At 34.3% G+C, this 16,138-nt stretch overlaps 1 protein-coding gene across 2 annotated transcripts; it reads left to right on the plus strand.

Moving 5' to 3' along the window:
* On the plus strand, window positions 1-15,678 carry hsd17b7 (hydroxysteroid (17-beta) dehydrogenase 7). 2 transcript variants are annotated; one of them, XM_062047092.1, is made up of 10 exons: window positions 1-180; window positions 6,288-6,491; window positions 6,563-6,655; window positions 6,714-6,828; window positions 7,999-8,193; window positions 8,317-8,421; window positions 12,454-12,510; window positions 12,588-12,686; window positions 15,196-15,316; window positions 15,422-15,678. In XM_062047092.1, exons 1-9 carry the CDS (start codon window positions 146-148, stop codon window positions 15,277-15,279), a joined length of 987 nt encoding a protein of 328 aa, XP_061903076.1. In that variant the 5' UTR covers window positions 1-145; the 3' UTR covers window positions 15,280-15,316; window positions 15,422-15,678. The 2 variants fall into 2 exon arrangements, with proteins under 2 accessions (XP_061903076.1, XP_061903075.1); XM_062047091.1 differs by having other exon boundaries at window positions 15,196-15,678.
* The last annotated feature ends 460 nt before the right edge of the window (window positions 15,679-16,138 follow it).

Here is a 16,138-nt window from a genome sequence, read left to right on the forward strand (position 1 = left end):
TTGGCTGATGGCTTCACACCGGAATCGAACCATGGGGCCCCTGCGGCCACTGTACACCCATCCCAGCTTCTTATTTCCCCGACTTTCCTCCGTCAAGGAGGATTAAACTTTCCCTCCGTCAAGGTGGAGTAAAGTCGGGCCAGAGATGCAGAAAGTAGTCATTGTAACTGGCGCCAACAGGTATGTTGTGTAGCGTGTTAGCACATGTTAGCTTTACGTCGACGCGACTACTTTTCAATGTTCACGTTGAGTCACGGGATGAAACATATTTACACTTTCATTCAAATCTGCCAAACACCCACTCAAACATCCCCACGCCGGCTAATAAATATCATGTCGTGGAATTTAAGACCATCATTCTATGAAGAAACACCGTTTGTTTAGAGCCGCAGTGCTTTGTGGGTAACGTAGTCAAGTGTATTTACTAATGTTTTTACTTACTGGCTTCCGGTTTACTGTATATATTATCTATATATTTACTGTATATATGATCTATATATTGTGTATACATTTACTATATATATTGTGTGTATGTATTATGTATATATTTAGTTAGTGTATATATTATCTATATGTTGTGTGTACATTTATCTATTGTGTGTACATTTGCTATATATAGTATGTGTATATTTAGTTAGTGTATATATTATCTATATATTGTGTGTACATTTACTATATATTGTGTGTATATATTATCTATATATTTACTCCATATATTATCTATATATTGTGTGTATATAGTATCTATTTATTGTGTGTACATTCATCTATTTATTGTGTGTACATTTGCTATTATAGTATGTGTATATTTAGTTAGTGTATATATTATCTATATATTGTGTGTACATTTATCTATTTATTGTGTGTACATTTGCTATATATAGTATGTGTATATTTAATTAGTGTATATATTATCTATATATTGTGTGTACATTTATCTATTTATTGTGTGTACATTTGCTATATATAGTATGTGTATATTTAGTTAGTGTATATATTATCTATTTATTGTGTGTACATTTATCTATTTATTGTGTGTACATTTGCTATATATAGTATGTGTATATTTAGTTAGTGTATATATTATCTATATAATGTGTGTACATTTTCTATATATAGTATGTGTACATTTAGTGTATTTGTTATGTATATATCTAGTTAGTGTATATATTATCTATATATTGTGTGTACATTTAGTATGGATTGTATGTTTATATTTAGTGTATCTATTATGTATATTTTTAGTTAGTGTATATATTATCTATATATTTAGTGTATATATTGTGTATACATTTACTGTATATATTATCTATTAATTTAGTGTATATATTATCTATATGTTTAGTGTACGTATTTAGTATACATGTGTATATTTAATTAGCGTATATATTATCTATATATTTAGTATATATATTGTGTATACATTTAGTTTATATATTATCTATATATTTAGTATATATATTGTGTATACATTTAGTGTATATATTTATATATTTAGTATATATATTGTGTATACATTTAGTGTATATATTATGTATATATTTAGTGTATACATATAGTGTATATATTATCTATATATTTAGTGTATATATTGTTTATGTATTTAGTATATATGTGTATATTTAGTGTATGTATTATGTATATGTTCAGTTAGTGTATATATTATCTATATATTTAGTGTATATATTGTGTATGTATTTAGTATACATGTGTATATTTAGTCTATGTATTATGTATACTGTATATTTAGTTAGTGTATATATTATCTATATATTGTGTATATATTATCTATATATTTTGTGTATTAATGTGTATATTTAGTGTATGTATGATGTATATTCATAGTTAGTGTATATATTATCTAAAAATTTAGTGTATATATGTTGTATACATTTAGTGTATATATTGTGTATGTATTGTGTATATATTTAGTTAGCGTATATTTTATCTATATATTTAGTGTATATATTGTGTATACATTTAATGTATATATTATCTATATATTTAGTGTATATATTGTATACATTTAGTGTATATATTGTGTATGTATTGTGTATATATTTAGTTAGCGTATATATTATCTATATTTAGTGTATATATTGTGTATACATTTAGTGTATATAGTATATGTATATTTAGTGTATATATGTGTATATTTAGTGTATGTATTATGTATATGTTTAGTTAGTGTATATATTATCTATACATTTAGTGTATACATTTAGTATGCATTTAGTGTATATAGTATGTATATATTTAGTGTATGTATATATTGAGTTAGTGTATATATTATGCCTTTAGCTGGGATAGGCTCCATCCTGCAGTGACCTTGAAGTGTAGAAGGTGTAGTTTGACCCGGGTGTAGTTCTTCCATGTCAGTGCATTATTGATGACTGCGGGTGGTGTTCTCTAGTAAACACATACACCAATATGCTTTTCTGCGGGCAGATAACCAGTAGTCAAGGAGAACAATATTCATTCACAGTAAATATATATAATCAAATATATAAATAATCAGTAGTCAAGGAGACCAATATTCATTCACAGTAAATATATATAATGAAATATATAAATAATCAGTAGTCAAGGAGACCAATATTCATTCACAGTAAATATATATAATCAAATATATAAATAATCAGTAGTCAAGGAGACCAATATTCATTCACAGTAAATATATATAATCAAATATATAAATAATCAGTAGTCAAGGAGACCAATATTCATTCACAGTAAAAGTGATTTAAACATGTATAGTATAAGTCAGTGAACATTTGGACAAGGCTTTTATTTTGGTATTTGTAGGAAACCAGTAGTGACATCATGTTTTATGTTTAGCAGCAAAAGACAACAAACTTAAGTGTATTTTACGTTTCCCCAACCATTTCACCATTTTTCTCCCTCGTGCACTAATTGACTGAGTGTGTGATGATGTCATGTCATCCATGATGATGTCATGTTCTCCATGGGAAAATGCATGTTTAGACAATATGACTTGCCTGACAACCCCAGAGTAACAAGCGGTAGAAAATGGATGGATGGATGGATGGCTGGATGGGCGAGACAGGACACATTAATCACTGTTATGTTGGAATTATTACTAATGTTGATACTGTAGTTGATATTATTCATTTTTGTTTGACTACTTTATGGATTGTTTTGTGTCATGTTTGTGTGTCCTCTCAATTACTCCGTTGATTGCTATTCTCAATGTTGCTGGGCCGGCATTGGAATTGGAATTGTATTATTATTGTATTGTGTATTATTTTGTTGGATTGATTAATATAAAAAAAAGAAGAACGAAAGGACAGATTTAAAATAAATAACAACTTCTTTTTTTTTTTTAATTTGTTTTTACTCTGGACTATTGTGTATTATTTTGTTGGACGATTAATAAAAAAAAGAAAAGAAAGAAAGGACAGATTTGAAAAAATATATATATATATATATATTTTTTTACTCATTGTGTATTTTTTTTTTGGACGCTTAAAAAAAAAAAAAAGGAAGGACAGATTAAAAAAGGCTGTATGTGGCCCTCGGGCCGTAGTTTGGGGACCATTGACGTAGATGATCTATATCTGCTGTACAGGGTTCAGATGTAACCACGGCAACCGCGGCAAGTGCCGAGACCGCCCCTGTGACTTGCCTTAATGCCTTACAGAATTGACCAGCATGCCATGACCGCCCTTGACTTTTTACTTATTAATGGACAATTGTAACCTAATTGTTTCGTCGAATAAATTGATAAAAACACCCCAAGATTACTTTTTTTCTTACATTTTCAACTGTTTAAGACATCGCATAATTAACGTTAATCGGTATAAACAACATGGACGTAAGGGGACACTATGCCCATTTTTTTTCAGATATATGTTTATGAATATGTATATATGTACATATATGTATGTATATACATACATGTATAAATATATGTATATATATACATATATACACATATATATATATATAATACAGACATATATATACATACAGGTATATATACATATATATGTATATATATGTATGTATATACATATATATATGTATATTATATATGTATATATATATGTATGTGTGTATATATCAATCAATCAATCAATCAGCTTTATTTGTCCATTCTTACATGTACAAGACACATAAGAACTGAAATTACATTTTCGGCACAATCCCGCTAAGAGCAGACATACGTTACAGGGAGACAAGACGGGACCGCCAACGGATCAGCCTCACTTAGGCGCTCCTTAAAAAGGTGGGAAAAAGGTGACATTGGGGAAGGGGGGAAGTAAAAAAAAATATCAGTCTGAGGCTGGACCCTCAGGAATGGTCCAGACTGAGTCCGAGGAAAAAAACCTCACATAGCATGGCACACATAAACATGGTACATGTAATCACAACAACTCGCAACAGAGTCATCCAACAGGACTTTGGAGGCCGGCAGCTGCTGTTGAGCGCTGCTCAGCCCCCACAACCCCGGAGGAATTAAGCAGTGGTGAAGGCGTTGATTTGGGGAGGGGTGTGTGCGTGCATGTATGCCCAATTAACTTGGGTGAGATGTTGGAATTGTCTTTATGGGCCGAGGCCGGCCCCAAGAGTTCAAGAGTCCGACCCAGGTGCTTTTGAAAAAAAGGGAAAGGTCAAAAGCGTCCATCTTTGAGGAGTCCTCAGGGGAGTGTTTTCAAACAGCCTGTTCCTCAAGGCCATTCGAGGGAGTCAAATCGTAGATTAAGATGTTGTTTTTTCTTCGAGCAGTCAAAACAATGACATTCCTGCTCTGTATGCTGGCTCTGACAATTCCAATTTATTCTTTCTATAACTTCATCAAGATGGAATCTACCTTGCGATTCAAATCAGCAATCGCTCCCGTCTGTGATCCCACAGCACGACCCAATCCTTCCATTGCGTTGAACAGCCTGTTGGCCCCTTGAGTGGCTGCCATCGTCTTCCGAATTTGACGATACACCAGAGCAATGCCCAGCCCAATCAGCAAATGCCCTGCGATCACAGCTCCAAATAGGTAGATGTCTTCCACGTCCTCGATGGAAAGGACTGAGAGGCACATGATTCTCCAAGTATTCCAGGAATCTCTCACGTACCCTGCAGCAATGGTTCCATCAGGGCAGCCTGTATATATATACATATATATGTATATATACATATATATATATGTATATATATATGTGTATATATATGTATGTATATATATATATGTATGTATATATATATGTATGTGTATATATATATGTATACATATATATGTACATATATATACATATATATGTATATATATATTAGGGCTGCAACTAACGATTAATTTGATAATCGATTATCTGTCGATTTTTACTTCGATTAATCGATTAATAATCAGATAAAAGAGACAAACTACATTTCTATCCTATCCAGTATTTTATTGAAAAAAAACAGCATACTGGCACCATACTTATTTTGATTATTGTTTCTCAGCTGTTTGTAAATGTTGCCGTTTATAAATAAAGGTTTAGTAAAAAAAAAAAAAAAAAATTTGTATTAAAAAAATAAATAAAAAAAACTCTGCGCATAGCATAGATCCAACGAATCGATGACTAAATTAATCGGCAACTATTTTAATAATCGATTTTAATCAATTTAATCGATTAGTTGTTGCAGCCCTAATATATATATATATGTGTTAGGTCAGGGAAAAACACAGAGGCTATTTCATCCCTACAAGCCTGTTTCGCAGGTTTCTCTGCTCTTCGGGGGATTTTATGGAAGTGTCTCACTTCAATAAAATTTTCTGACCTAATGTATATTCCCCCCTACCCTGGTATTGAGCACTGTATAACGGATAAACCACAGAAACCTTGACTATATATATATATATATACATGTATATATATATACGAGCCCTCCTTTAAGGCAACACTTGCCTTGCCCTTAAAAAGTTAAAATTTGAGGCCTGCATTTACTTTAGAAAAGAGAAGTGTTGGATATTTCTCTTTTTGCCTTTATGAAATATTTGGGTGGAATTGTATTCAACAAAACCAGTTTTCCTTTAAGTAATATAGACATTTATCAGAGTTGTTTATCTATGTCGTCCTTTGCTATTAAAAATGTATTGTTTTGAAGCAAGAATGCATTCTGAATGGAATGGTTCCCCCCAAGACTGGAATGGAATGGTGTGGTGCCAAAGATTGAAAGTCCTAGATGTTAATACTGTCAACTTGACTATTATTATTAGCAATAGTAAATAGCGCTATGGTAAGTGTGTATATTATACATATGTGCCACGTTTGCTGTTCTTGCTTCAGTGGCATCGGTCTGGCCCTGTGTGAGAGGCTCCTGACTGAGGACCCCCAGCTCCTCTTGTGCCTGGCATGCAGGAACATGCAGAAGGCCCAAGCTGCCCGCCGTGCCCTTCTGACCTCCCACGCCCACGCCCGCCTGGATCTACTGCACCTGGATGTGGCGTCTGTGCAGTCCGTGCTGGCGGCCGCCCGGGAGCTTCGGTCCAGGTGGACTCCCTGAAGGTCTTTGACACCACGTGTCGTACAGGATCTCACACATGCTTCTTTCCCCCACACAGGTACAACAGAGTGGACTTTTTGTACCTGAATGCAGGAATTATGCCCAATCCACAAGTGGACTTCAAAGCTTTTGTCAAGGGTCTGTTCTCCAGGTATGTGACTTGTGGAAAGACTTGGTGTTAGTCCGGCGTGTGATAGTCATGTCTGCAGGAACGTGGTCAACATGTTTGCCACCGCAGAGGGTCTCCTCACCCAGCAGGACCGCCTCAACCCTGACGGTCTGCAGGAGGTCTTTGCTACCAACCTCTTTGGTCATTTTCTCCTGGTAAACACCTCCTTTCTTTCTGCTTTGACGTATACACACTCCTGTGCTCCCCATACACACATGTATGTACATACATCTAAATAAAGGGCACCACAAAAATGGCTTTATTGTAACAACAAATGTTAGTGTACATAAAACATATGTTTATTATTGTCATTTAGTCCGTCAATAAAATAGTGAACATACTAGACAACTTGTCTTTTAGTAGTAAGTAAACAAGCAAAGACTCCTAATTCGTCTGCAGTAACATATTGTGTCATTTATACACCTATTATTTTGTACACACTATGAGGGACAAACTGTAAAAAATGATTATTAATCTACTTGTTCATTTACTGTTTTTATCTGCTTATTTTCTGTTTTAACATGTTCTATCTACACTTCTGTTCAAATGTAATAATCACTTATTCTTCTCTTCTTTGATACTTGACATTAGTTTTGGATGATACCACACATTTAGGTATCGGTCCGATACCAAGTAGTTACAGGATCATACATTGGTCATATTCAAAGTCCTCATGTGTCCGACTCCAGGGACATATTTACTGACTTTATAAACATAATATGAATTTTTTTAAAAAGAAAAAACAAATAGCGATGTAATCGAGTAGATACACTCTTGTACTTGGTATCATTACAGTGGATGTCAGGTGTAGATCCACCCATGGCATTTGTTTACATTGTGACGGCGGTGAGCTATTGTATCCTCCTACGGTGTGTAGTGAAGCATGTTTAGCTATTCCTCCTCCTCCAGTGATAATGCTACTTGTAAGAAACTCACTTTATTTGTCGCCATGGAGACCAGGATTAGTGATAACTTCACCTTTATCTTTACTTTTTACACCAAAATGCGTCCATTCCCCCTTTTCTGTCTACACACTGTCTGCTTGTAAGTACTCTGTGTGTGTGCGCTGCCCAACATGCTCCTCTGCTCCTAAAGCCAGCAATGTCACCACGTGACGACAAGCGGGGGGAAACTGGTACTTTTTAGAGGCGGTGTAGTACCGAATATGATTGATTAGTATCACGGTACGATACTAGTACCGCTATACTGTATTAGATGATTTACCTGCAGATGACATAAAGTATATGAATAAGAAGACAAAATGAGCAGTTCCTTCTAGTCTTGTTTGGAATGTTCCGGGACCGACGGCCGTGTTGCCGTTGCAGATCAGAGAGCTGGAGCCTCTGCTGTGTCAGGAGGCTCACACGTCTCGTCTGGTGTGGACCTCCTCCAGCAACGCCCGGCGCAGCGCCTTCAGCGTGGAAGACATCCAGCACAGGAAGGGGTCGGAGCCCTACAGCTCCTCCAAGTACGCCTGTGACATGCTCAGTGTGGCCCTCAACACGCACAACAACAGCCAGGTGGGCTCCTCACACACCACCATTGTACACCAATAACAAGAACACATGAAGAGTGCAGCTGGAAAAGAATGAATTTGTGCTTTTGTTTGGACAAAAAAAGACCTTTCCTCCTGTTTTGTCCAGGGGCTTTTCTCCTCGGTGATATGTCCAGGACTGGTGATGACCAACCTAACTTACGGGATCCTGCCTTCCTTCCTTTGGACTCTCATCATGCCAATCATGTGGCTGGTGAGTGCCATTCACTCATTGGTGTCCTCATACGTCTCATGTCATCACATCTTCCTCAGCCTTTTTTGCACCAGGCAGCGCTTTAATGTAGGCATCGTTTTCAGGGAGCGGCTTTCCACTCCTGCCAGATAAACACAGCAAGAATAAGTGCATGGAAAATACAAGTCACTATAACGCTGAATTAGTGTTTCTTTGCAAGAAGATGCAGATGGAAATCAGCCTTTGGCTACAATCTGTCACTTTTATATTTCATCAATGTGCTTTGTATCATGTCACAAAGTTATAACAACTTCCTATGAGGAGTTGTATATTCTACATCTATAAACAAGCTCATTGCTGTGTTTTCCAACCACTGTGCCGTGGGAGATTGTCTAATTTCACCTATTTGGGTTAAAAACCAGTAATTCTAGTCTGCCAATGATGTGTTGTTGTTGAGTGTCGGTGCTGTCTAGAGCTCGGCAGAGTAACCCTGTAATACTCTTCCATATCAGTAGGTGGCAGCCGGTAGCTAATTGCTTTGTAGATGTCGTAAACAGCGGGAGGCAGTGTGCAGGTAAAAAGGTGTCTAATGCTTAAAACCAAAAATAAACAAAAGGTGAGTGCCCCTAAGAAAAGGCATTGAAGCTTAGGGAAGGCTATGCAGAACGAAACTAAAACTGAACTGGCTACAAAGTAAACAAAAACAGAATGCTGGACAACAGCAAAGACTTACTGTAGAGCAAAGACAATGTACATCCAAACATGACGTGACAATCAACAATTGTCCCCACAAAGAAGGATAAAAACAACTGGAATATTCTTGATTGCTAAAACAAAGTAGAAATATCGCTCAAAGGAAGACATGAAACTGCTACAGGAAAATACCAAGAGAAAAAGACACCAAAATAGGAGCGCAAGACAAGAAGTAAAACACTACACAGAGGAAAACTAACTCACTCAAGGCCCTCCACCTCATTTTATATGGCCCGCAAAAGCCTGGAAATAACATGTGTCAATAAAATACCTTATATTTTCTTTCTTTGCGTTCTTATTTTCTTACTAAAGGTATTAGGTTTTTTTTCTAGTTTTGACGGGGGAAAAAATAGTGTCCAATATTGTAACAAATATTATATTATCTCACTTTTTTGGTCAAAATCCAAATAAATACTTCAATATCCAGTGTTTACCATAAACTGCCAAGATACCTGTAGCGGTGGGGGCGTGGCTATGGGCGTGGTCACCATGACATCATCAAGAAATTTGCATAATTTACTAGAATGATGTGATTTTCTCTAAAAAGGCTCAAAAAATGTATACTTACTAATTAATAATAACAGTTTTGTTTTAAAAGTCCATCCATCCATCCATTTTACAATATAATTACAACACTTTATGTACATATTTATATACAGATTTGAACAATAAGTTATTCACTGAAATATAGTTATTAATTGTGGTTCTTACAAAAAATATATCTTATAAAATATAAAAGCTAAAATGTCTCTTAAACTTCTGCCCCTTTAATTAGTGCATACCAAATCATTTAACTTTAGCCTACTACTACAACCATATTATTTACCAGCAACATAAAGTGAAACAGAGGCAGAGGTGTCCTGCCACAGTCAGTAACAAATAAACAGAAAACAGTAGTGGTCAAATACAAATAAGGCAACAAGAGAAGTATCCTACACTTCTCTATTGTAAAGTAAATCTGAACAGCCTATATGGGCATCTACATCTACTATATGATTTGCCTGAGAAGCTGGACAGGACAAAAAAAATTAAAAAAAAATAATAATAATAATAATTTTTATTTGTGGCGGACGTAATTCTTTCGTGGTGGGCCGCCACAAATAAATGAATTTGTGGGAAACACTGATATCTGCTTATAACTTATGGTTTCGAAGCAAGTTATCCATCAAATTGTACACTATAAAAATGACCAATGGATTTTTTTACAGCATATTACTGTAAGTTGAAAAAAAACGACCAATGTTGTTTTTCTACAGTAAAATTAAGTCAACTAAGCGGTCAGTTTTTTGTTTTTTTAAATCCACGGTTGATGATTTTATGGTACCACATTTTATTATGGTAAAAAACTGGCAGCTGAGTTGCCAAAATAAAATTAAAAAGTGGTTCTGTATTTCTATTTACAGTGATATGTTGGAAAAATAATAATAATAAAAAAAAAACACCATATATTTGACAGTAAAATTAATAAAGGTATTAGTTGGTTTTTTTCTATTTTGACAGGGAAAGAAATAGTGTCCAATATTGTAACAAATATTATATTATCTAACTTTGTTGGTCAAAATCCGAATAAATACTTCAATATCTGCTTAACTTATGATTTTGAAGCAAGTTATCCATCAAATTGTACACTATAAAAATGACCAATAGATTTTACTGTAAAATGTATGGAGTTTTTTACAGCATATTACTGTAAGTTGAAAAAAAAAAAAAGACCAATGTTTGTTTTTTTACAGAAAAATTAAGTCAACTGAGCTGTCAGTTTTTGGTTTTTTTAAATCCACGGTTGATGATTTTATGGTACCACATTTTGTTATGGTAAAAAACTGGCACTAAAATGAAACAGCAGTACTGTATTTCTATTTACAGTGATATGTTGGAAAAATAATAATAATTTTTAAAAAACACCATATATTTGACTGTAAAATTAATAAAGGTATTAGGGTTTTTTTTCTATTTTGACAGTGAAAAAAATAGTGTCCAATATTGCACCAAATATTATATTATCTAACTTTGTTGGTATAAATCCAAATAAATACTTAAATATCTGCTTAACTTATGGTTTCGAAGCAAGTTATGTGTCAAATTCTACACTATAAAAATGACCAATAGATTTTTTTGCAGAATATTACTGTAAGTTGAACGAAAAAAAAAACAATGTTTGTTTTTTTACAGTAAAATTAAGTCGACTGAGCTGTCAGTTATTTTTTTATTTTTTTACTGTAAAATTCACGGTTGATGATTTTATGGTACCACATTTTATTATGGTAAAAAACTGGCAGCTGAGTTGCCAAAATAAAATTAAACAGTGGTACTGTATTTCTATTTACAGTAATATGTTGTAAAAATAATAATAATAAAAAAAACACCATATATTTGACAGTAAAATATTTTACTGGCAACTAAGCTGAACATTTTTTTCTGTAAAAAACAGTGGTAAAATCCACAGATTTTTTTACTCTTTACCTAAAAAAATTTTTAAATATTTAAATTCGTAGGCAAATTAATGAATTATTGACTGTTACAAGCGGCCCTCTATTGGCAGCCAGTGTGGCCCTCAATGAAGACAAGTTTGACACCCCTGGTCTGGTGGGACAGGCCAAAGTTATGTTGGAGAAAATGCAAGTCCTTTATAAATGATTTAATGTTTCTCTGCAGCCCGGTAGCAAAAGCGTCACGGACCGGTACCGGTCCCCGGACCGGTGGTTGGGTACTACTGTTCTACAGCACATGTGTCAATAATATAGAATGACAATTCTTGATATACAAATCTTAATTTAGAATGATTTATTACGTAAAATCAACTATCTGCATGGACAGACAATTTCACTAGTTTTTAGTATTTTTTTCCCCAAAAATTTAGTCTGGCAACGCAAGTGAGTTCCAGTGAATAATACATCCATTATTATGTTCTTTGGTCTGGACCCCAGGAGGCAGAACAAAGGAAGGCACAGTGCAGGTAAATGCCCTTTTTATAAGGGCACAATGATACGGCACCGGCGAGGAGCCACAGGTGAAACTAATTAGGCTAGATTAACTCATGGAAAACAGGTGTGAAAGTGAAGGACTGAGGAACCTAACAGGAAGTAGAGCCAAAATAAGAGCACCGGGACAGGAAATGATACAAAACCCAGGAAAAAAATGTCATGTGTGATCACAAGCTGCACACAGACTACTCTAAAATATGTACAACATAGCCAAGTTTTAGTTCAATAGTATTGTAAAGGTTGCTGACGTGTGAGTGGTTGACAATACTTGAAGTTTCTGTGGCATCATCATGTCCCCGTGTTGTGTGTTGAGTAGATCAGGATCTTCACCCACACCTTCACTCTCACACCCTACAACGGAGCGGGGTCTCTGGTACGTCACCGCCACAAAATACCCAACAAAACCGTGAATGTTGTGACCCAACAAGAGAATTGTCTGGACGTTCACAGCACTGGCTGTTCCTTCAAACCCCCGAGTCTCTGGACCCCCGGGCAAAGTATCACAGCTTAACGTCGGGACTTGGGACAAACTACACAGAACCACGGCAGGTGAGTGTCTCTCTTCGTTGGGTACACCTGTGGATGCACAGGTTGATGTTTTTAAATGCATTATGGCACCTCCTTTGCCTTAGTATTCAGCCAAAGACCGAATTATACCCACATTTTTGTCCTGTTCATCCAATTAGTCTGTTCCAACCACCAGAAATAGGAACAAAAACACATTTTAGAGAGAATAATTGTAGTTTTACATGCAAAAAAGTATGAAATACATAGAAATGCCAAATGAAACGGATCATTGTACATTTACATCACTTAAAGGGGAAGTACACTTTTTTGGGGGGGAATTTTGCCTATTGTTCACAATCAATATGAGAGACATGACGACAGGAATTTTTTTTTTAATGCATTCCAGATATTAAATAAATGCGATCAAAAGTCCCCTCACACTGGAGCCAATGAAAGTTGCTCTATTCTGCCTATAAAGCCCTTAAAAACATCTATTAAGGTTTTGTATACATACTATAAGTAACATTTATAATAACATGTAATATATACATGATGTAAGTATATATGTCATGTAGTAACATTCATAATAACATGTAATATATACATGATGTAAGTATATATGTCATGTAGTAACATTCATAATAACATGTAATATATACATGATGTAAGTATATATGTCATGTAGTAACATTCATAATAACATGTAATATATACATGATGTAAGTATATATGTCATGAGGTAACATTCATAATAACATGTAATATATACATGATGTAAGTATATATGTCATGTAGTAACATTCATAATAACATGTAATATATACATGATGTAAGTATATATGTCATGTGGTAACATTCATAATAACATGTAATATATACATGATGTAAGTATATATGTCATGTAGTAACATTCATAATAACATGTAATATATACATGATGTAAGTATATATGTCATGTAGTAACATTCATAATAACATGTAATATATACATGATGTAAGTATATATGTCATGAAGTAACATTCATAATAACATGTAATATATACATGATGTAAGTATATATGTCATGTAGTAACATTCATAATAACATGTAATATATACATGATGTAAGTATATATGTCATGTAGTAACATTCATAATAACATGTAATATATACATGATGTAAGTATATATGTCATGTAGTAACATTCATAATAACATGTAATATATACATGATGTAAGTATATATGTCATGAGGTAACATTCATAATAACATGTAATATATACATGATGTAAGTATATATGTCATGTGGTAACATTCATAATAACATGTAATATATACATGATGTAAGTATATATGTCATGTAGTAACATTCATAATAACATGTAATATATACATGATGTAAGTATATATGTCATGTAGTAACATTCATAATAACATGTAATATATACATGATGTAAGTATATATGTCATGAAGTAACATTCATAATAACATGTAATATATACATGATGTAAGTATATATGTCATGTAGTAACATTCATAATAACATGTAATATATACATGATGTAAGTATATATGTCATGTAGTAACATTCATAATAACATGTAATATATACATGATGTAAGTATATATGTCATGAAGTAACATTCATAATAACATGTAATATATACATGATGTAAGTATATATGTCATGTAGTAACATTCATAATAACATGTAATATATACATGATGTAAGTATATATGTCATGTAGTAACATTCATAATAACATGTAATATATACATGATGTAAGTATATATGTCATGTAGTAACATTCATAATAACATGTAATATATACACGATGTAAGTATATATGTCATGTAGTAACATTCATAATAACATGTAATATATACACGATGTAAGTATATATGTCATGTAGTAACATTCATAATAATATGTAATATATACACGATGTAAGTATATATGTCATGTAGTAACATTCATAATAACATGTAATATGTACATGATGTAAGTATATATGTCATGTAGTATATTTACGTATTTTGATCATTAATTTCCAAAAAATGCATCAAAACGTTTGCTTTTTCAACAAACGTAATAAAACATCACTCACTGCACAAGGTCTGCTGTCATGTTGGATGTGAACTGATAGGATTTAGGTGAAAAATGACTCATAATCCTCACGAAGAAACGGGGGGTGGAACCAAGCGCCTTTCCGTGTCGTTCTCGCCATTCCCCGGGTCTAAATTGGCTGTCAAAGTGTCCCAACTTGTCGGAATACCTACTCGTCCTTCTACTATCCAGGTGAGAGGCATGATTTATGACCTGGAATAAACTTACAAGGAGCAAGGAAACTATTGTTTTTATTGAATTTTATGGCTGGAATAGAGCACCTTTATTTGAGCTGACGTTTATTAACGTTTATTTACAAGTTAGAATGCATTTTTTTCAAACCATCCATCGTCATGTCTTTCATACTGATTGTGTGGTTCCCCGATGACTTGATTGGAGCCTCAGCATCGTTCTTTGAGTCGTCATTCCACCTTTAACGAGCTGCTTTTTGTCTTGTGTCAGATGGACGTTGACGACAGCATGTGCCAAGTGCTTTATGACAAACTTCTCCAGCTGGAGAAGGAAGTCAGGAGAAGATGTCGTTAGAGAGGAGTTCATTAACTGGAGTGTAATGACATGGACTGTACGTAAAGGCTGCGTTTACCTCTGGAGCCAATGATAAATGCTCTTATTTACCTGGCCTTGTATGTCCTGCCCTGTGTCTTCATTCATGTGATGGTGTTTACAGTCTAACAGGAACCTGCTACTCACTGCTGGAGGAAGCCACTTGGCCTTTGCCAACACTCAGCTGGACAACTATTCAAGGGTCTGGATCAGGGATTCTCAAACTGGTACGGTATGCCAAAGTACAGTGTTGTATTATTGGAATGTTGGTCATTATGGCGGTACTAGTTTAAGAACCCCTGGTCTCCATTGAATCTAGATACAATTGTTTGGCCACAATTTACAAACCCCGTTTCCATATGAGTTGGGGAATTGTGTTAGATGTAAATATAAATGGAATACAATGATTTGCAAATCCTTTTCAAGCCATGTTCAGTTGAATATGCTACAAAGACAACATATTTGATGTTCAAACTCATAAACTTTATTTTTATTTTTTGCAAATGATAATGAACTTAGAATTTCATGGCTGCAACACGTGCCAAAGTAGTTGGGAAAGGGCATGTTCACCACTGTGTTACATGGCCTTTCCTTTTAACAACACTCAGTAAAGGTTTGGGAACTGAGGAGACACATTTTTGAAGTGGAATTCTTTCCCATTCTTGCTTGATGTACAGCTTAAGTTGTTCAACAGTCCGGGGGTCTCCCTTGTGCTATTTTAGGCTTCATAATGCGCCACACATTTTCAATGGGAGACAGGTCTGGACTACAGGCAGGCCAGTCTAGTACCCGCACTCTTTTACTATGAAGCCACGTTGATGTAACACGTGGCTTGGCATTG

Source organism: Entelurus aequoreus, linkage group LG05 (assembly GCF_033978785.1).
Source record: "Entelurus aequoreus isolate RoL-2023_Sb linkage group LG05, RoL_Eaeq_v1.1, whole genome shotgun sequence".
NCBI classification, from domain to species: Eukaryota; Metazoa; Chordata; class Actinopteri; order Syngnathiformes; family Syngnathidae; genus Entelurus; species Entelurus aequoreus.

Excerpts from the sequence above, each read along its gene's own strand:
- hsd17b7 (XM_062047091.1), top strand. The coding sequence starts at position 146 with ATGCAGAAAGTAGTCATTGTAACTGGCGCCAACAG. Across the intron at positions 6,656-6,713 it reads GTCAAGGGTCTGTTCTCCAG|GAACGTGGTCAACATGTTTG; the intron begins GTATGTGACTTG and ends TCATGTCTGCAG. Across the intron at positions 12,511-12,587 it reads ACAACGGAGCGGGGTCTCTG|CACTGGCTGTTCCTTCAAAC; the intron begins GTACGTCACCGC and ends GGACGTTCACAG.